The 21,715-nt window shown below is 45.3% G+C and overlaps 1 protein-coding gene across 5 annotated transcripts in view; it reads left to right on the forward strand.

Annotated features, from left to right (window-relative positions):
- Window positions 1–21,485, forward strand: part of PTPN13 (protein tyrosine phosphatase non-receptor type 13) — a 210,946-nt gene extending 189,461 nt beyond the window's left edge. For 4 of the 5 annotated variants that reach the window (XM_066574375.1, XM_066574379.1, XM_066574377.1 and 1 more), the window contains 10 exons: window positions 776–940; window positions 8,881–8,963; window positions 9,527–9,573; window positions 10,628–10,704; window positions 13,083–13,231; window positions 14,939–15,029; window positions 16,388–16,725; window positions 18,110–18,325; window positions 18,532–18,594; window positions 20,847–21,485. In XM_066574375.1, coding sequence (XP_066430472.1) covers window positions 776–940; window positions 8,881–8,963; window positions 9,527–9,573; window positions 10,628–10,704; window positions 13,083–13,231; window positions 14,939–15,029; window positions 16,388–16,725; window positions 18,110–18,325; window positions 18,532–18,594; window positions 20,847–20,921 — 1,304 coding nt within the window. In that variant the 3' untranslated portion in view covers window positions 20,922–21,485. The remainder of the gene's footprint in view (window positions 1–775; window positions 941–8,880; window positions 8,964–9,526; window positions 9,574–10,627; window positions 10,705–13,082; window positions 13,232–14,938; window positions 15,030–16,387; window positions 16,726–18,109; window positions 18,326–18,531; window positions 18,595–20,846) is intronic. The other variant, XM_066574378.1, reaches the window with a different exon arrangement.
- The last annotated feature ends 230 nt before the right edge of the window (window positions 21,486–21,715 follow it).

The following is a 21,715-nucleotide window of genomic DNA, read 5'->3' on the forward strand; positions in this document are numbered from 1 at the left end:
TTGCACAATAAAAAAAAAAAACATTTTTGGGGGGGAAATTCATGTTCTATTTGCCGCGGGCGAACAGCTTCCATTGCATTCAATAGAAGTCGTCCGTCATGCTATCTTCCGCTGTGTAGCACAGCAGAAGATAGCGTGAAAACGCCTTCCCGCCTACCGCCGGCTACGTCATATGACACAGGTAGGCGTGTCATGTGACGCGGCCAGTGCGTCACATGACACTGCAGGCGCGTCATGCGCTCTACTGCGCATGCGCGCGGGAGCGTCATCCGGGACGTCGGGCGGTGAATCCGGAGGTAAGTATGGGGTCTCTGGGGACGTCGTGATGCGCTCCGCTGCGGTATTCCGCTTGCGGAGCCCGTCACGGCCGTGGGCATTAGGCCTAACAGCGGGGATCCATATTCTCATCGATCCCCACTGTTGCAGCGGTTGAACGGTTATCATTGACAGCTGGCTCCAGCTACGGGTTAGCGCAGGCTCACTTCGGAGCCCGCTCCATCCACTGGACGTAAGTTTACGTTCTGTTACGTTAAGTACCACCCTGTCAGGATGTAAACATATGTACTGTGGCATTAAGGGGGTAAAATAGGCATGTGCCCAGTGTGTGGGTCTATTCTGCTGTATGTTAACTTTTATATGTGCATGTAGTGGCGCTAACTTCATATTGCTGCACTATATGCACATTCAGCTCTTTATATTACTGCAGTCTGAACAAAAAGTGGTAATCAGTTGTAAGATTATAATTTGCTCCCATTTATATATTTTTTTTACAAAGATCCAGAGCTCCACGGAAGCAACAACAACAACAACTACGAGGACGAGGAGGATGAGGAGGATCATAACGATGTCATACAGTCCCTGCTGGATGTTGTCCATGAACAGACTCAGAACCTTCTACAGCTCAATCGTCAGAATGCACTTTCAGAAGAACAATATTCAGGTACTAACTAGTACCTTCACATGCTACAACTTTTACCGTAGCTATTAGCAGAGCTTGATTTTTCCTGTACAGTCACTGGCGTAACTATGGGGGATACAAGGGAGAAGTTGTCCCCTGAGACATTAGCTACGCCCCTGTGTACAGTTACCGTCTTTTGCCAGTACAGGAAAAATCAACAATGAAGAAAACAAAGCGGTTCAAGAGTTCATCTTCCTCGGACCGAAAATTGACTGCAATGGCGAACCAGGACCCGAAATAAAACAACAAATTGCGCTAGGTTGCAGCACAATATATGTTAAGTATGGATATGTCCCGGAAAAACAAAGAGTTAAGCAATGCTATGCCGGGTAGTCAACGCAGACATCTTCCTAATCGCATGCGAAAGTTGGACACTGAAGAAAACTTACCGGAGGAAGACTGATGCCTTCCAACTTTGGTGCTGGAGGAAACTCAGACGAATTCCTTGGACTGCCAAATCACGAACAAAACAGTCCTAGACGGCAGAAAACCAAAGTTTTCATTGGAGGGCAATTAAGGAACAGAGACTTCGGCCACATAATGTGAGCTAACCCATTAGAAACATCAGTAATGCTTGGAGTGGTCAGCGGCAAAACACCTGGCCGGCAAATAACGCACTGGCTCGATTTTTTTAACAAAGCTGTGACACCAACAATCAACTGATCGAACGGAAAGAGGCCGTAAAAAAAAGAAACGCGGGGAGAGGGGCGATCCATAAAGTATCCGAGAGTCGGCCCAACTAAATGGATAAAGTTAGATAAATTGGTAGTCTAGTGCAAGTAGGGAAAACCTTCTCTACCAAAACAACTTTCTCTGTTGCTTGCAATTGTATTAAACTCCTATATCGCTAGGACATGCAGTCGCTTGATGATTTACGGGGTACAACCCTTGTGATGCCCACTAATTGCTAGAAAAAATGGGCCAGAAAGCTTTATGGAGTCAATTACCAGTTGACTACATATCCTATAGCAAAAACTGGAGTATTCCTTTAGGCCAGTTTCACATGAGCTACATTTTTGCATCCATTATAAAGGTGTGTCCCCTGACCCAAGCTGACGCCATCATAGATTGCTACCGTGTTTCCCCGATAGTAAGACACCCCCGATTGTAAGACGTATCGGGGGTTTCAGGGGGGTCGGCCAATGTAAGCCGTACCCCGAAAGTAAGACATATGTCTTACTTTCGGGGAAACACGGGGGTATTGCCGCCTCCCTCTCATCTAGCTGCGCGCCGCCTCCTGCCCACTTCCGCGCCGCCCCCCCTCCATACGTCACCGCGTCTGCCGCCTTTGGCCTCATGTCCACGGGGAAAATCAGATCCGCTGCAGATTCTCCATGGAGAATCTGCAGCGGGTTCCTCCTGCCCCGCGGACATGAGCGCTGAAAATAAGAATAAATCAGAATTAACTTACCTCTCACACGCTCCGGATACTTCCTTCGCTGCGGCGTCATCTTCTCTCGTCGCGGCCGGATCTTCTTTCTTCGGCTCGGCGGATGTGCATGATGACGTCGGTGACGTGCCCCGCGCATGCGCCGGGCCGAAGCAAAATGATCCGGCCGCGACTGAGAGAAGATGGTGCCGCGGCAAAGAGAAGAACCGGAGCATGTGAGTACAATCTGATTTTTCCCGGCGTCATCCTGACGGCAGACATGGAGGTTGCACCTTGACCTTGTAGGGACAGGAAGCAAGAGACTTCAAAAGGCTCCTCCTGCCTCCCATTCACCAGTGCTTCCTGTCCCTACAGGGACATGCAAGAGGTGCTCCCTCCAGGGAGCTACAGGATAACACCGGGATTGACGGTCCACAGGGCCGCTTCCCCTCACCTTTCCAACGGAATCTGGCTGACAAGCGGGGCTGACGGTCCACAGGGCTGCTTCCCTGTTTACCTCCCCTCCGGAGGGTCAGCGCGGTCCGGGAGCACGGCGGGCCACAGGTCTGACCGCCCGGGGATCACCACCGCAATGGTCGGAGCGGCGGACCACAGGTCCCTGAGTCCTCTCCTTCCTCCTTTCGGCTCCGTGCAGCGTTTTCTCGGCAGGGGAGAGCGGCGGGCCACAGGCTCAGATGCCTCTCTCCCCCAGGCATGCCGGCGCGTCCCCGCGCGGCGGCAGGGGGCGGAGCCAATGACGCACCGTCGGGGGGCGGAGCCAAAAGATGCAGCGTGACGCGGTGACGTCAGACGCCGTCGGAGAACCCGGAAATGGCGGGAGATTTAAAAATGGAAACCCCCCCGGCAAGCTTCCACTGACAGCACACCTTCAGGGAAGGATTTATCTGTCTGGCTGGTCCTGTCTATCGCTACCTAGCATGATGACTACTAAGGAACCAGAGATGGAAGCCCTGCAAACCGTAAGTGTGACAAATTGCAGGGGTGATATGCGGGGGATTTAGCATTGGATGGCGGTTTATTTCCCTTATGTGCATGCATGTATTTTTGCAGGACAGGGAATCTACCCGGTCTAAACAAGACCTTAAAAAAAGATGCAGGAAATGCGCCCTGTGTCTCAAAAAACTTGACGAGACATATAAAAAGCCGCTATGTCCCGATTGTACCGCAAAAATCCTGACGGATGAACAGGCCGCCTTCAGGGAGGATATTAGATCCCTGGTCCGTGAAGAGGTCCGGGCATCAATCTCTAGTCTCCCCCCAGCACAGCGGGAAAAAAGAGCCACTAAGAGGGCGAGCCACATGCCGCTGACGAGCTCAGAGTCTGAGCAATCCCTGGGCGACCTGTCAGACGGCGAACTCTTCGACCGTCCCACGGACTCCAGAGATGAGAATAGAAAATACTATTTCTCATCAGCAGAGCTGGACGACCTGATCAAAGCGGTCAGGGACACTATGAAGCTGGAGGATGTGATTGAGCCTAGGTCCGTACAGGACGACATGTTCGGTGGGCTCAGACCGAGAAACCGCATCATGTTTCCCGTAAACGATACCTTAAAGAAAGTGATCACGGATGAATGGGCCTCAGCAGATAGACACCTCTATCTATCCCGTGAGTACAAAGAAAGACTCCGGTTTGCGGAAGAGGATGTGAACATCTACGAGGATGTCCCCAAGGTGGATGCGCAAGTGGCCAGAATGGCTAAAAAGACAGCCCTACCGTTTGAGGACTCCTCCCACCTTAAAGATCCAATGGACAACAGGGTAGATGCCCTGATGAAACGGGCCTGGCAAACCACGGCCTATACGCTGGAGTCCAACATTGCAGCAACGTCCGTGGCCAGGTCAATGTTCCTCTGGTTAGGGGAACTCGATGACCAGATAAAACAGAAGGCCCCTAGAGACGCATTACTGGAATGCATGCCTCTATTGAAATCGGCGACGGGTTTCCTGGCAGACGCATCTGCCGAATCCATGAGACTGGCGGCTAGGAGTGCCGCATTATCTAATATGGCCAGGCGGGCAGTCTGGCTGAAGACGTGGAAGGCAGACACGGCATCTAAAGGGAGGCTATGTAATATTCCCTTCCATGGCCGGTACATCTTCGGCGCAGACCTAGAGGAGATCCTTAAAAGAGCTACGGATAAAACCCACAGCTTTCCGGACCAAGCGAGGACTGGGTTCTCTCACAAGCGCCAGCCATCCTTCAGGCCATATCGGGGCAAAGGGAAGACGGGACGCTGGTCCTACCCCAAAGGCGGCAGGGGTAAGCCTAAAACAACCCCTACCCCCATAGAAGAGTGCCAGGTGGGGGGTAGATTACTGAAATTTTCCCGAGAATGGCAGGGGGTTACAGACAACCCGTGGGTCTTGCAACTCATAGCTCAGGGGTACAGAATAGAGTTCTTCACCCGACCCCCCAATGTCTTCAGAATCACCCCCACACAATCCCCAACCCTGCAGGATATCTTTATAGACGAAATCTCAAAGCTGCTGCAAATGGGGGCGATAGTCCGGGTCCCCACAGTAGAGCAGCGCCAGGGATTCTACTCGCCTCTCTTCCTGATCAGAAAGCCAAATGGTAATTTCAGGATGATTCTTAACCTGAAGGGCCTGAATAAATTTATTGCCTACAAAAGATTTAAAATGGAGACCGTCAGGTCAGCGGTAACGCTGATCAAAAGGGGGGACTTCATGAGTACCGTCGACCTAAAGGACGCGTACTATCACGTCCCAGTCCTGCCGGAGCATCACCAATATTTAAGGTTTGCCATCAAGATAGGGAACAGGGTGCGGCACTTTCAGTTCCGGTGCCTACCCTTTGGCATTTCCACGGCTCCCAGAATATTTTCTAAAATAGTGGCAGAGATGGTGGCTCATCTCCATCTGGCGGGTATAAATATCATCCCGTACCTGGACGACTTCCTAGTGATTGCTTCCTCACCCAGGGTCCTCAGGGACGATACTAGCAGAGTCATCTCCCTTTTCCAGAGTTTGGGGTGGATAGTCAACTTCCCCAAATCTAGCCTTCTCCCCGAGACGCGGAAGACCTTCCTGGGGGTACAGATAGACTCAGTGTCACAGACTTTGTCTTTACCCCCACCCAGACAGGAGAGTCTTAGACTGGCAGCGCAGGAGGGCGGCCAGAGAAGGCAAATCGTAATTAGGGATGCAATGAGGCTCCTGGGCCTCATGACCTCCTGTATCGGCATTATCCCTTGGGCCCAGGCGCACTCTAGGACACTACAGAGATCCATCCTGGGTAACTGGGATGGGGCATCCACCTCTCTGGACAGGAGAATGCCCATGTCTCCAGCTGTCTTAAGGTCCCTCCGCTGGTGGCGGTCATCTGACATCCTTGAAGCAGAGTCCCCATGGGTGGCAGAACCCTTCATCCCCGTAGTAACAGATGCAAGCCAGTCTGGCTGGGGAGCACAAGTAGGGCAGTGCCTACTCCAGGGCGAATGGGGGCCGACGTTGCGTGCCCAGTCATCGAACTTCAGAGAACTTAGGGCCATCTGGGAAGCACTTCACAGAACCCAAGACATCTTAAAGAAGAAACATGTAAAAATCTTCTGTGATAATATGACTGCAGTTTCACTTATTCGCCACCAGGGAGGCACCAGAAACCTTCACCTGCTGAGACTAACAGCGCGGATCTTCCGATGGGCCGAGACCACAGTACAATCCCTAACAGCGGTCCATCTCAAAGGGTCCCAGAACCAGACAGCCGACTTCCTAAGTCGAAAACGCCTGGACCCCGGGGAATGGTCCCTGAACCAGGAGGAGTTTCATCATATTACGGAAACCTGGGGCAGTCCACAGGTGGACTTGTTCGCGACCAGCAAGAACTCAAAATGCCCAGCCTACTTTTCCCTAGATCCAAGGGACAGGGCCGAGGGGTTAGACGCCTTCTCCCAGAGGTGGGACTTCAGTCTGGCTTATGCCTTCCCACCCATACCCCTGATCCCGAGAGTTCTTCGGAAGGTTCAGCAGAGCAACATTACGCTGATCCTGATCGCCCCACACTGGGAAAAAAGGGCATGGTTTCCGGTACTTCTAAAGCTCGCCATCACGGAGCCAATCCGCCTGCCATCCAGGAAGGACCTTCTAGTGCAGGGCCCAGTTTCGTGCCCCAACTCAGAAAGGCTGAACCTAGCGGTCTGGATATTGAGGAACAGACGCTAATAAGGCAAGGTTTATCCTCCAGAGTCATCGCGACATTACGCCAGTCCCGAAAGCCCGTGACTTCAGCGATCTATAATAAGATCTGGAAAAGATTCTCCTCCTGGAGAGGGCTGGAAGTCTCCAATCTCGATACTTCGGTGGCGGAGATTTTGGATTTCCTCCAGGATGGTCTAGACAGAAACCTGAGACCGGGAACCCTGAGGGTACAGGTATCAGCGTTCTCGGCCATTCTAGATGAACCCCTGGCGGAACATAGATTGATCCGAAGGTTTTTAAAAGCGGCGGAAAGAATTAGACCAATTAGCCGTAGTACGGTCCCCCCATGGGACCTAAACTTAGTCCTCCAAAGTCTGTGCAAAAGCCCCTTTGAGCCTATTGATCAGGTACCAATTAGGTTCCTCACATTTAAAACGGTATTTCTGGTAGCTATTACTACAGCGAGACGCGTAAGTGAACTCCAGGCCCTATCCTGCAAAACACCCTACCTACTAGTCCAGGATGATAGGGTCATATTAAAAACAGACCCCTTCTTTCTCCCCAAGGTAGCCTCAAAATTCCATAGGCAGCAAGAAATTATTCTTCCCTCCTTCTGCCAAAATCCCCAGAATGATAGGGAAAGAGACTACCATAGCCTGGATGTAAGGAGGGCCATTTTATGCTACCTAGAGCAGACCTCATCTTTCAGGAAGGCTGATTGTCTTTTTGTCCAATTCCAGGGGCCGGGCAGAGGAAGAGCGGCTTCTAGAAGATCCATTAGCCGCTGGATAAAATCCACCATCCAGCAGGCCTACTCTTCCGGCAACTGTGCTATTCCTGAAGGACTCAAGGCCCATTCAACCAGGGCAGTATCCTGCTCCTGGGCAGAGAGGGCTATGGCGACGCCGGATCAAATTTGTAAGGCAGCCACATGGTCCAACCTGCATACCTTCACAAAACACTACAGGCTGAATACGGACCTCTCCTCCGATCTCTCTTTCGGGAGAAAGGTCCTGCAAGCAGTGGTCCCTCCCTAAGAGTTAATTTGGTATACTCCATGTCTGCCGTCAGGATGACGCCGGGAAAGGGGAGTAATTTCTTACCGAAAATTCCTTTTTCCCGAGTCATCCTGACGGCACGTATTTCCCTCCCTAAAAATTCACACGGTGGTACCTACGTCTGTGTGGGCGCGAGCCAGTAGCCCAGGGGCTCCTATATTGGACATTTTTCTTTGTTTATGCGGAAAATTCGTGCATATTTCTTTGTTTAATCCGGGTAAGCTACCCCCTGATTGTTTGTTTATGTTCAAAATAGAACTAACCATGTTAATTTTGTTTCGGAGCAATAAAAATCTTCCTTGGTTAACCACGACATGTCCATGTAAGTAATTTAGAAGACACTGGTGAATGGGAGGCAGGAGGAGCCTTTTGAAGTCTCTTGCTTCCTGTCCCTACAAGGTCAAGGTGCAACCTCCATGTCTGCCGTCAGGATGACTCGGGAAAAAGGAATTTTCGGTAAGAAATTACTCCCCTTTGTGTCCCGTGGATCCGGACGGCTTCCATAGGCTTCAATAGAAGCCCGCGGGAGACCCGCATGAAAATGGAGCATGGTCCAGATTTTTTCATGCTCCATTTTCCAATATAAGACATACCCTGAAAGTAAGACCTAGTGGGGCTTTTGGGGATAAAAAGAAAGTAAGACACTGTCTTACTTTCGGGGAAACACGGTATGATCGTGACAGTCCAGTTCAGTAAATTCCACGTCCTTTTTATGGAGACAGAACTATGGCCATAATATGCTTGTGTGAAACTGGCATTGAAGAGCCTCTGTCATCCCCTTTCAGCCCCATAATCTATGTTATGGGGCCTAAAGTTGAGGGGATGAAGAAGTCCACAGACATGCTTTTTATACTCACTGGGCCCCCATGAGATCAGCACGGGCGCACCGCACCACTCGTTCCACAAGGCTGTTGGGCTGTTCTTCTTTATGAGAGATCACACGCACAACCTTGTGAAAAGAGTCGCCATGTGCGTGCATGCTGAATTATCAGGCACCGCGCAGGAATGGGGGATGCAAAAAGTATGAAAAGTGGTTCCCCGGACTCCCCGTTCCCTCAACATTTGAGCCGCATAATGGGGCTCAAAGGTGACGAAAGAAGCCCTTTTTCAAGGTAGTTTCAATTGGATGCTTTCACGTTTTATATTACTGGGTCATGAGAAGATATCCCTCTCCCTTTTTCTAATACTATATTATGTAACATTCATACTGAAAAGTAATGCGCTTGCTTTCTGCGTTTTTTGTTTTTCTCACACCTTGCCTGTGATGATTATAATTTTTTTTTTTTTTTTTTTTTTTTTTTTTTACACCTTAGTGGGTCAAACTGAAGAAGACCTAGATGAAAAGGCAGAAGACACGGATTGTGATGGGTTTTCATTACCTGATGATTCTCCTGAGGTACAAAAATGTATAATATCAGTAAGGCCGGGTTCACATCTGCATTCAGAAAGAGCTGCATGCAGCCATATCCCCCCCCCCCCCCACCTCCGGTAAAATGCCAGACAGTTAAGCAGAAGACGAATGGACCCAATTATAGTCAATGGGGTCCGTATGGCTCCATTTGGTTCCGTTATAAGTCGGACCTGTTCGGCCAGGGGATTCCCTTTTCTCTCTCAAACAGAGCAGCAAAACAGAATCCCCAGCACTGATGTGAAACCACCCTAATTAAATGCAATCTTTTACGAGACCACTAGGGGGGTTGACTTTTACATTGTCCACTCTATTAATTGTCAGAGAAGATACAAGTAATTGATCCACCAATTTCATGTGAAGGTGTCATGGCAACACTAGATGAAATGGATTAGAAATATATACGCTGCTTTGTTCTAAATATTTTTTACAAATGGCGCTAAGTAGTAAGAAGAAATGGGGCCTTTTAAATGTACTGATAGGAAGTCTGCATCTAATGCTAGTAGTACATCACAGCATTTATAGCATTTACTCTTATTTTTTGTTTGCAGCCAGCCAAAGTAAATGGCATGGGATCTTACAGCAACGCGACTGAAAGGTAAGGAGTTTATAATACAGAAGGTTGCATGTACCGCCTGGGTTACTTTATTATAAACAGCCATTACAGCCCCTAATGCTGACTGGATCCAATACATTCCTGTGGACCAAGTTATGCTGAAAACTAAATTTTCCCAAAGCAGAGAAGGGAATAAGACACTATCCAACCCCTCGTGTAGTAGCTCATTTCTTATTGGTTGCTGCAGGCAAGATTTCTTGTTGGCGGCAGCTTCTAGGAAATCGGACGCATTTTGGAAGGGCTTGTCTTGAATTTCTTTAACCCCCTTAAGGACCAGGGTGTTTCGGCCCAAAAGGACCGGACCCTTTTTAGGGATTTTACCCATCTGGTGGTTTTACTGCCCTAATTTATTTTCTTCAGCTACCAAAATAATTTTTGCTACATTTTTTTTTTCCGGGACACACAAAAACCGCTTCTGCATTCTCCTTTGGGTCCTCGGCTGTGACTAACAGCCAAGGGTCTGATCTGCAACATTTTACCATCAGCCAGGATTAAAGTTTACGGTGCTTGGTCCTTAAGGGGTTGAAGGGAGTCTGTCAACTCGGTCATGCTGTCCATACTGCAGGCATCATGTTATAAAGCAGAAAGAGCGGAGTAGATTGATATATAGTTTAATGGAGAAAGATTCAATATATAATGTGTTTTATTCATTTATATTTCTGCACATTGTGAGCTTATAGGTCCAATGGACGATCCTATCAGTGAATGGCAGAAGCTGCTGTCTGTACAGTCATAGGCAGATCGCTGTCAATCACTGATAGCTCCGCCCATTGGACCTTTAAGAGCAGCAGGGATATAAAGGAATAAAATGCAAGTTGTACAGAATCTTTCCCCATCAAACTATATATCAATCTGCTCAGCTCCTCCGGCTCTATAACCTCATGCCTGCATGTTCAAGCTGACCGATTCCCTTTAATACAGTTTGCCATTACAGATACAATAGTGCGCTTTTCCTTCCTTCCATCTATTCTGCGACATGTTCATTGCTCAGGGTTCTGTATTCTACAGTCACATATTGTATTTTGTATCTCCCCAGATCACCAAAACAATCCAACATAGCGAAGAGATGTAACATTGAAAGGAAGGGTGATGACATGCAATCCAGTTCATTTGGTAAATACTCAGAATTCACTCCTCAAAATGTATTCTAGTGATGTGTTTGTGAAAGTGGACATGTGTAAAACAATATATACCAATGGATGAGTAAACCGATATACAGGGTGTCTCAAAAGTGTGGAAACGCCCAAATAGAAAGAAAACAATATGGCAGACGGTGAACCAATGTTAAATGCAAGCTGTGCGCAAAGGGAGAAACCTTGTCACCAAAATGACGGCGATTTTGAATGCCGCCATCTTGGATTTAACTGTAGTTTTTCTATTTTGGAAGGTAGGCGTGTGATACTGTATATCAAACTGGCAGAGCATTCCACCAGAAAAACAACGGCATGCTTTATTTAGACATAACTTTATTTGTTCTCACAGTGTTGGCACAGTGATTTTATGCAATTTCAGAAATCCCTACTGAATGTATTTGAAATGCTGGCCACCATGTTTGCGTTTTTACCTATGCTTTGCTCCCATTCTTGATGAACTGTCATCAGAACTTCAGGCTGACTCCTAGCAGAAGCATCAACGATTCTGTCTTTCCGATGAGCAACAACATTCTGTATTCTTCTCAGAGTAAGAAAGTGCCTTGACATGACCCCACAGTTAGATATTCAAAGGGGTCCAATCATGAGAATGTTGTGGCTACTCGAATGGACCCCTATGACTAATCCACTTATGAGTAAACCAGTTTCTTAGAATTTGGAAAGAAGTTTGGCCACTGTACTGCAGGTATTCTAGTTGGGTGGCACTGATTTGAAATCTGTGGCAATGACACACATTCTTCATTCACCTGATGTAAGGATGATCTCAACATGCTTTAGAGGACGCCATTATTTACATTGCCTGTAATGAAGCAAAATTACTGTCTTAACAGGAGAACGAATAAAGTTATGTTAAAATGAAGCATATCTTCTTATGACAGAATCACCGACTGGGTTGATCAGAGAAATCTGGTGGATATAGTATATCTTGACTTTAGTAAAGCATTTGATAAAGTATCTCATACCATACTTATTGAACAAATGACCAAATATGGGATTAACAAGGCGGCTGTTAGGTGGATTCACAACTGGCTTAGTGATCGTACTCAAAGAGTGGTCATAAATGGCTGCACATCCAAGTGGAGGAATGTATCAAGGTGGGTACCACAAGGCTCTGTCCTAGGCCTAGTGTTCAACATTTTTATAAATAATCTGAAGAAGGGAATTGATAGGAAACTGATCAAATTTGCCGACGACAAATAGCTAGCGAAGAGAGAGAGAGTATTCAAAAAGATCTAAAAAAGCTTGAACTGTGGGTGGTGACTAACAGAATGGTATTTAACAAGGAGAAATGCAAAGTCTTACATCTGGGCAAGAAAAATTAAAAAAGCACATAGAGAATGGGAGGAATTGGGCTAAGCAGCAGCACATGTGAAAAAGACTTGCGTATACTAATAGATCATAGACTGAACATGAGTCAACAATGTGATGCAGCAGACAAAAAGGCAAACACAATTCTTGGATGCATTAAGAGAAGCACAGAGTCTAGACCACGTGAGGTCATTATCCCCCTCTACTGTTCCCAAGTCAAACCTCATCTGGGATACTGTGTCCAGTTCTGGGCACCCCACTTTAAAAAAGACATAGACAAACTGGAGCAAGTTCAGAGAAGAGTTACCAAGATGGTGAGCAGCCTGCAAATCATGTCCTATGAGGAACGGTTAAAGGATCTGGGAATGTTTAGCTTGCAAAAAAGAAGGCTGAGAGGAGACTTAATGGCTGCCTACAAATATCTGAAGTGCTGTCACAGTGCAGAGGGATCAGCCCTATTCTCATTTGTACACGGAAAGACTAGAAGCAATGGGATGAAACTGAAAGGGAGGAGACACAAATTAGATATTAGAAAAAACTTTCTGACAGTGGGGGTGATCAATGAGTGGAACAGAATACCACGGGAGGTGGTGAGTTCTCCTTCGATGGAAGTGTTCAAACAAAGGCTGGACAAATATCCGTCTGGGATGATTTAGTGAATCCTGCACTGAGCAGGGGGTTGGACCCTGGAGGTCCCTTCCAACTCTACCATTCTATGATATCATTTTTCTGATGAAGTTTTTTGTCAGTTTGATATATCGCACATCTAAATTCCCTTTAGAAAAATTATAGTTAAATCCAAGATGGTGGCATTCAAAATGGCCATCATGTTGGTGACGAGGCCTAACTGCTTTCCACTTTTCCCCGCAGCATGTATGGAAAATTGCATCGTCATCTGCCAAACCGGTTTTCATTCTACATGGGCATTTTTACGCTTTTGAGACACCCTGTACATGGGATCTTCTACTCATGCCCAGGACCAATGATATTTGTGTTTTCATCTTTGAGATTAGGTTTTTTTTATGGTTACAGATGTCATCAGGGTTACAAGTGAAAAGATGTCCTCGCTTTCTCTAGTGCAAGTAAAGCCGTTGGGCCGGTACTCGGGAAATAGGTTAAAGATGGTTATCCGTCAGATACGCAGCAAGCTGGAACAAGGGGTGCCAGCCAAGGAGTTTGAGGTAATAACGAGTTATAACATATGTTTCTTTTACAAGGAAAAACAAAAGATCCTCATGTATAAAAAGTAGTGGTGATAGAAGTTTGTTCACACCAGACCATTGGTGAGATTTCAGTTTCCGTGCTGGAGATATGAGCAAACGAATTTGGTTTCTGCTTATGGGGAATCTGTTCCCTACTTTTAGGCCTCTGAGCTAAGCTATAGGCTGAAAGTAGGTGACCTGTGGAGTCCAGGGATGTAAATTTTATGCTTCCCTTCCCGATCATTCTTCTGGTGTCAGAGCTGAAAGACGCTACTCAATGTTATTGAGCTGAATGCTACCACTGCTGAATGCAACTAATAGTCCACCCAGTGCATTCAGTGACTGCTTTCAGTGCTCCCACCTGGGAGATGATGGGCAAGCTAAGTATAAAACTTATGGTGCGTTCACATCTGTGGCGGGGATTTCACTTTCCTGCTCCTCAAAAGGAGCAGGAAACAGGAATCTCAGCAGCCAAATGGTTCCAGCTCTGGAGGGAACCGAACAAAAAAGTGTGGACCCCATTGATTATAATGGGATCTGCCATCTTTCAGACGGAGGCAAGAGCGCTGTATGCAGTGCTTTTTCCTCCAGTATGTTGAGCCAGATCTGCAACAGAACCTTCCGACTGAAGGTTTCAATGCAGATGTGAAACCACCCTTACACCACCAGACTCAGTGGGTCACCTACTTTCAGCCCATAAGCTTAGCTCATAGGGATAAAAGTAGGTGACAGATTCCCTTTAATATATTCTAACATGTTTCTAATACTCCTATTATATTTCTGAGTGCGGTGGTCCCACCTAGTAAGTAGATGTGGTAAAGCATTATTTTTACCGATCATGGAACCAAACCCCCCTAATAAAATAGTGTGTTGCTGTGGAGCTGGATTTACTAGAAAAGCCATATTCCAATATTTTACAGTCCCTTAGGGAATTGGTAACTAGTACTGGAGTTTCAGGCTTGTGCGTGAAGAGTCGTCTTGGGGGGCGGAAGCTCAGAGCACTGCTCCTGGCTCTTCCAGCCTCCTCCCCCTGCAGAGAGAGACGCCGTATATCGGCTGGGCGTGAAAACCTGGCGGATATACGATCGTCTGAATACGCCCTTAAAATGTGCCAAATTTATCACAGCTGGGTACATTTGATGCAGACTCAATTGCTTTTCTTTAAAAACATGTTTTTATTGCGCAAAAGTAATAAAGACTAAAAAAATCCATATCAATGTTGAATCTCTGTAATCGTCGTGACCCAGAGAAGAAAGTTATCACGTTATTTTTACCAAATGGTGAACGCCGTAAAAACGAAACCCCCCAAACAATGGAGGAATTTTTTGATTGTTTTTTCCCATCTCTCACTTCCCCCAAAAAATATACCGGTAATAAAAGTTCATGATTATATGTACCCTAGAGGTGGGCCATTAAAAAAATAAATAAATTAAAACTTTTCCCAAAAAACCAAACCCTCATACAGCGATATCAATAAGTTATGGCTCTAACCATGCAATAGGGAAAATCACTTAGTCCGTCATGCACAAAATAGGCTGGTTTCTAAGGGGTTAAGTTCTGTCATTGGTCACCTGAAGCAATTGTTTATTGGGAAAATTTCACTTCATGAACTTTTGCTTATGGTTGAAATTATACATTTTCATTTAACTTTCGTCTATTTAACCTTTAAGTGTTTCATATCCACAGGATCTACAAGATTTAAAACCCCTGGATGAATGTCTCATCGGACAAACTATAGATAACAAAAAGAAAAACCGGTACAAGAATATCCTTCCATGTGAGTCATTCCGGGGTTTGATCCTTTATTATATAGCTTATTGTGTTTTGTATGTGTTTAACCTTTCTACGTTAGTGTTACGTGTGCTGCTGGGATCTGTAGTTCTAAGCTCCCTAGCAGCACAGCCCTCACAGGGTTAATTGATTTGAGCTGGCTGGGTGTGGTACTTCCTGCTAGCCAATCTCTTGGGTCTGTGCTCAATCCATTAACCCTGTGAGGGCTGTGCTGCTAGGAAGCTTAGAACTACAGATCCCAGCAGCACACGTAACAGTTAATTTAGTAAAACTAGCAACGTAGACCTTGTCGGTGAAGGAAGTTAAAATTAGGGCCCTTTCCTTCAGTTTATCACAGGATCGGGGGGAAACCGCACGGTAATCATTAAGTGTAAACGCTGCCAGTGATTGAATGATGAGCGATAATTCATTTGCTGCTTATTCATCATTCAGTTTATGTAGGCATAAAAATCAAGCGAGCAGCCCATGTAAACAGGCAGTTGTTCATCTACGATCAACTGCCTGTTTACTCTGAAAGAAGGTGGGCGGTTGGAAGAGGTCTCCGGCCCGCTCCACCTCCATTCAGTCAACGATTATAATGTGAAAGCATTAGGACAACTCTCAAGCGCTTAAGCGCCAACAGTGGTTCCAACGATTATTGCTCCTATGTGAAAGCGCAGAAGTGATTATTGTTGAGACGGGTGTCAATTCTTAAGCGCCTGACAGTCGGCCCATGTAAAAGGCCCCTTATTTAGGCAGATCTTTCATCATTCTGTGGTGTACTGTTTAAGGACGGAATAGTATGGGGACAAGTCTACTCTTCGCCCAAACACTAGAGTCCACTGTATTCACGAGTGGAGCATTCTTTCTGCTGTACTCACCATTGACTGATGGTTGTCAACCTGATCAACTTAATTTGTACAATAGCTAATTTTCTAATGCACATTCCCTTTATAGGGCAGTGCTCCTTGGGAGCTCTTATAGGTAGCCACCTACTCTCTAAGTCAACGGCTGGCCCAGTAAAGAGCCTTGAAAAATGACTTGGGATATCGGCAAAACCAGAGACCTCCATTTGTAGATAGCGGATTCTGTGTTGTATTTCACCAGGGCTCATGAAGGCTCTGTAATGGGCTGGACATTGACGTACAGGATAGCTAGTCGTGGGTGTCATTATAGGAGTCTGCACCTTCCACGAATCATTACTTTTTAACACGAATTGTTGAAAATGTGCCTCCAGTTCAGAGTCTAATAAATCACTTATAACCTCTTACATGATGCTGAATCGTAAATTCCTTTTTCTAGTTTTTAAAGTTTAAATTTAAACTTCCCAGTAAACTTACTAATAATATGGGTAAATTGTTACAGATGATTCCACCAGAGTACCACTTGGCTCAGAGGAAGGCTATATTAATGCAAGTTATATCAGGATGCCGGTGGGCAATGAGGAATTCACATATATTGCCTGCCAGGGACCTCTTCCCAGTACAGTTCCAGACTTTTGGCAGATGGTGTGGGAGCAGAACGCCACCATGATTGCCATGATGACCCAGGAAATGGAAGGTGGGAAGATCAAGTGCCAGCGGTACTGGCCTGATGAGCTACACAGGCCTGTACAAATAGCCAATGAACTTCAGCTTACCCTAGTCAAAACACAGCAGCTGGAAAGTTTTGTCCTGCGAGTTTTGGAATTACAAGATGTTCAGGTAAGTACTTGAGTTCAAACCACTTCCAACCACCAGAGTACTGAGTAAGCAGTATGGGATTCGGCTGTCATGATTGGCCCCTTATATTACCCAGACTGTTGAATTGTTTGGAATTGCATTGGCAATGCAAGTGACTAATACATTCACAAGGGTTGTGTCTTAACCCGTTAAAGCTTCATGGCGTACGGTTATATTATAGAGGTTCAGGGTTTGTATGGAGGAATATTGGGAGCCAGTCCTGCTCTATACATTGCGGATGCCTGCTGTTTTTTTGTTTAACAGCTGACACCCTCTGGCAACAGGTGCCATCAGCATTCACGCTGATCGTGGCCATTATAAATGCCCCGATTGAAGTTTGGGGGGGTTCCAAACAGCCCCCACGATGATATTGCAGGGTGCTGGCAGCTGATAGCCTTCTGAAGGCCCAGACATGTCTGTGGTGTGGCTTCATCACTGTATAATGTAATACCATGGTATTATATTGTATTGCAGGAGACATCGAACCATTGCAAGTTCATGTCCCCCTTGGGGACATGGAAAAGAAATGTCAAAATCAGTTTAAAAAATATTAAAAGGTAATAAGTTAGATAGTTATTTATTTAAAAAAAAAACCAAAAACCTTTTCCCATATTTATAATAACAAAAACATCTAAATAGAAAACCCCAAAAACATACTTTCTGTGAAAGTCAGAAGTGTGCTTTTTTGATCACCCTATCTCTAAGAAAACAAAATGTAATAAAAAGCGATTAAAAAGTCATATGTACTCTAAAATAGTACCAGTAGAAACTACAGGACTTCCTGCAAAAAAAAGAAAACTCAACGTAAAAGTAAAAAAAGTTATGCCTGTCAGAAGATGGCGGCAGAAAATGATTTTATTTACTTTCCAAAGACTTTTTTTTAAAAAGTAGTACAGTATAAAATTGGTCTTGTTATCGTACTGACCAACAGAATAAAGTTAGATCATTTTTCCTGTAGTATGTACACCATAGAAACAATTCCCGTCCCTCCACCCCCCCCCCCCCCCCCACCCAAGATGGTGGAATTTTCTTTTTTTTCCATGTTACTCCACTTAGAATTTTTAGTTTTTCAGCATGTTATATGGTACTTTACATCGTACTATATAAAAATACAATGCGTCCCACAAAAAACAAGCCCTCACACAGCTGAATAAATAAGAATTATGATTTTTTTAAAGTAGGGAGGAAATAAACTAAAATTAAAAAAAAAAAAAAAAAAAAAAGGGCCATGTCCTTAAGGGACTTTACTGTAAAAGCAATGAATGGGTGTGTAATACAAATCTACTGCTGGCTGTAGGGATCTGTTCTTTATACCATATAATATAAACAGGTTGAGTATTTAAACTGTGTTCTTCATTTATTGCAGACCGGTGAAGTACGACCCATTGCCCATCTGAACTTTACGGCATGGCCAGATCATGATACCCCCACTGATCCAAAGCAGCTTCTCACATTCATCTCCTACATGAGATACAACTACAAATGTGGACCCATCATCACACACTGCAGTGCAGGCATTGGGCGCTCCGGCACACTCATATGCATTGATGTTATGCTGGGTTTAATCAGCAAGGACTTAGAGGTAAGTCCAGTACAGGTGAGAGTCATACTAGACGGCAGCACAACAACAGAACTCCCAATGTAAAGCCTTCAAATCAAAGGGTTTTTTTTAGGAGTTTTTATTTTCTCTAAAGATTAAAAATAGTTTTAGCCTCCTATAAAGTCTTTCTTTTTAGATGTAGAAGTAAATATCATGACTTGTAACTGCTATTATTTCTGGTTCCCCAGTTCAAGATCTCCGATTTGGTGCAAACAATGAGACTTCAAAGACCTGGAATGATCCAGACAGAGGTAAATTTATAATGGCAACTGCAACTAAAATACTGTTATACGTATACAGCCTTTGTAAATGGAAAGATGGAACAATGCCGCCATCCATGTTCCCATTTGCATATTTCCCAGAGGAGCATGGACTCTTCTCACTCACCTGCTAGGTGCTCTCCCTAAGGAGAAATGATACCCTTCCTAACCAACATCTATAGGCCTCTCACTAGCCAAGCCAAAAGCCTACTCAACACTGATGAGGGTCAATTGCCCTGAAACAGCTGTCTGTGCATGGTTATCTTCTCCTTCTGGAGAAGGTTCTGGCTTTGGCTCATAATTCCCAGTCATTGTTACAAGGCATGTTAAAAGGGCTGACATTGACTTGCAGGAATGCTACCTTCCGATAGGTGGTGCTGCCGAGGGAGGTATTGTTCCATCCTCCTATTTGCATATTTGTGAGAGGAGCATGCATAGTCTTATAAGTCTCCTCCTCACACCTTGTAGGTGCTCCCCCTAAGGAGAAATGATACCCTTCATGACCTACAGGTTTTGCATGTACATGAGTACTTGTTATAGCTAAATGAGATTGTATACTGTGCAGGCAGTAACTAATGTCAATTGGTTACTTGCCTCTACAGTGCTTTTTAAAATCGATTTCCATGGTTACAGACTACAAACAAATCCTATGTGTAGTCTGATCCTTCAGTCATGTGCATCTCTTCTAGCTTCTCCCTCTCCTACTGTATCTAACGGTTAGCAAGAAGAGGAGGTAGAGGGAGTGGAGTAAGGCCTTTTTACATCGGGCGACCTGTCAGACACAGATCCATGACAGTCGTCCCAGTGATAATCGTTCCTGTGCTTTTAGTGAATGAAGGTGGAGTGGCCGGGGATCTTCCAGCCCACCTCCCTCTATTAACAGTAAACAGGCAGTCGTTCATAAGTGAGCAACTGCCTGTTCACACGGGCCGATTCGTCGTTCAGTTTTCTGCATGCAGAAACTGAATGAGAAGTGAACAAATTCTCATTCGTCCTTCAGTCGGGGCATGCATTTACACTGAACAATAATCCATTGGATGCGGAAATCTGATCTATTTTATCGGCCGGTGTAAAAGAGCCTAAACACGTAACGTTGTAGTCTGTAGACATAGGTGTGTATAGGAGCTGTATACACAAAATATCTGGAGAGACTGTTTGCAAAGCAGCTTCTGCTTTTAGTTTTGTTGCATTGTAGTTAATACCAATGGCACCTAGCTGTTAGATATCATAAGGTACTTCTAGTTTAGTACTGTCATGGTTTAACCCCTTGAGTGGCGGGTTTCCTACCACACTGTCGTGCCCACCAGGGCAGGTTTTTTAAAATGGTCTAATCATTGAATTTCAACTAATTTTGCAGTTGCGTCTCAAGAGCCATAACTTTTTCATTCTTCCATTGACACGGCCATATAAGGGCTTGTTTTTTGCGGGACAAGTTGTGATTTTTTAAACAGGGGGAGGAAAAAAAGAAAAAAAGGGGCCATGTCATTAAGGGGTTAAATAATGTATTAACTTCCTTCTCTGGGTCATTACGACGCACACAGATACCACATGTGTGGTTGTATTTTTGATTTTTTACAAAGTAAAGGGAGACAAGTGTTTTTATTTTTTTATAATTTTTTTACTTTTCTTTTTTATTTTAATTTTTTTTTTTTTGTCCCTTTAGGGGACTTCCACAGGGACCCATCAGGACCCCCTGATCACATTCCGGGCGTCCGATGGTGACAGCCCTTTACATGCTGCAGTGACAGCCCTTTACATGCTGCAGTCACATAGACTGCAGCATGTAAAGAGTTAACACAGCAGAGATCGGAGGTTTTCTCTGATCTCTGCTGTAAGAGCTGGTACCTAGCTGTCCTCTCACAGCCAAGCACCAGCTCTCCCTGACACAGAGACCATCGGCTTGCTTCTGACAAGCCGATGATCTCTATTGCAACCTGTAAACAAAGCAGGAGATTGCCGGCATATCGGCAATATCTTCTGCTGGTTTTTCAAAGCCCTTGCTTTGTTCTCTGTGGGTCTGTGCAGGCAGAGCACACTGTCACAGCTTGTGGCATTGTGCTCTGCAGCTCCCATAGTGATACTTAGCCCGGAAATCTTCCGGGCTATGTCGCTATGAGCAGTGGAGCTCGTCCCGGAAAAGCACATCCGCCCACAAGAAGAGCCAGGAATAGATCTGTTTATACGGCTCTACATCGCACATTATTCTGCAATGTACCTAAACTTCTGTTTTTTCTTCATTTCAGGAGCAATACTTGTTCTGTTATCAAGTGATCCTTTATGTCCTGAAAAGACTGCAAGCCGGAGCGAACCAATACTGATAAACCTTTTGCCTGTAGATACGGGGCCCTATATTTTAGGGCCCGTAAATAATGAACAAGAGCTGCATTTTTCGTAGCTTACTTATGTCGAGCTCGCCCGGGTCTCAGCTCCAGTGGATGCCAAGAGCAGTTGTTTTTTAGACTGCTGTTTTATTTTGTTTGGGTCAGAAGGGGTTAATGTAGACAGTATTCTAATACACAGACACGTGACGGTAGTATACATGTTTCTGAACATGGTACGCTTGTATATTCGTAGGTAACTTTTTTTTTTTTTTTCCCCCTCAAGTTATTTTCCCAATCAAAAAGTTAGTTTTGTAGCCGACAATTAAATGCAGTATTTAATAAAAAGACGAGGATAATTGTTTCTGTAGACTCCAGAGTAGTAACCTTTTATTGTAATTATTGCATACATTTCATAATGTTTACTTATATAGAGTTTTATGTACTATTTATATACTTTTACAGAATGAAACCAAGCTACCCTGTGCCTGGCTGTATGAACCCGGCACGTTCTATCTCTACCCTGTAAATAAACAGTGCACATTAAAATGTATATACAACGGTCTTGGCGTCCTCTTCACTTTATATCGTGTCCCATTGTTCTACTGTGCTTTGGCCTCCAAGGCTGCCAACCAACCAGTTGTTGTTGTCCAGCTGCTGGGAATCTCACCATTCAAAGAGTAAAGGCCTATTTACAGGCAGTGTTAATAGCCACTAATTGCCATTAACACACTTTATCATCTTCATTTGCATGTAAAGGTGCCTCCAGGAGCTGTTTGCAGAGCCCAGTGTGT

Source organism: Eleutherodactylus coqui, chromosome 7 (assembly GCF_035609145.1).
Source record: "Eleutherodactylus coqui strain aEleCoq1 chromosome 7, aEleCoq1.hap1, whole genome shotgun sequence".
Taxonomy (NCBI): domain Eukaryota; kingdom Metazoa; phylum Chordata; class Amphibia; order Anura; family Eleutherodactylidae; genus Eleutherodactylus; species Eleutherodactylus coqui.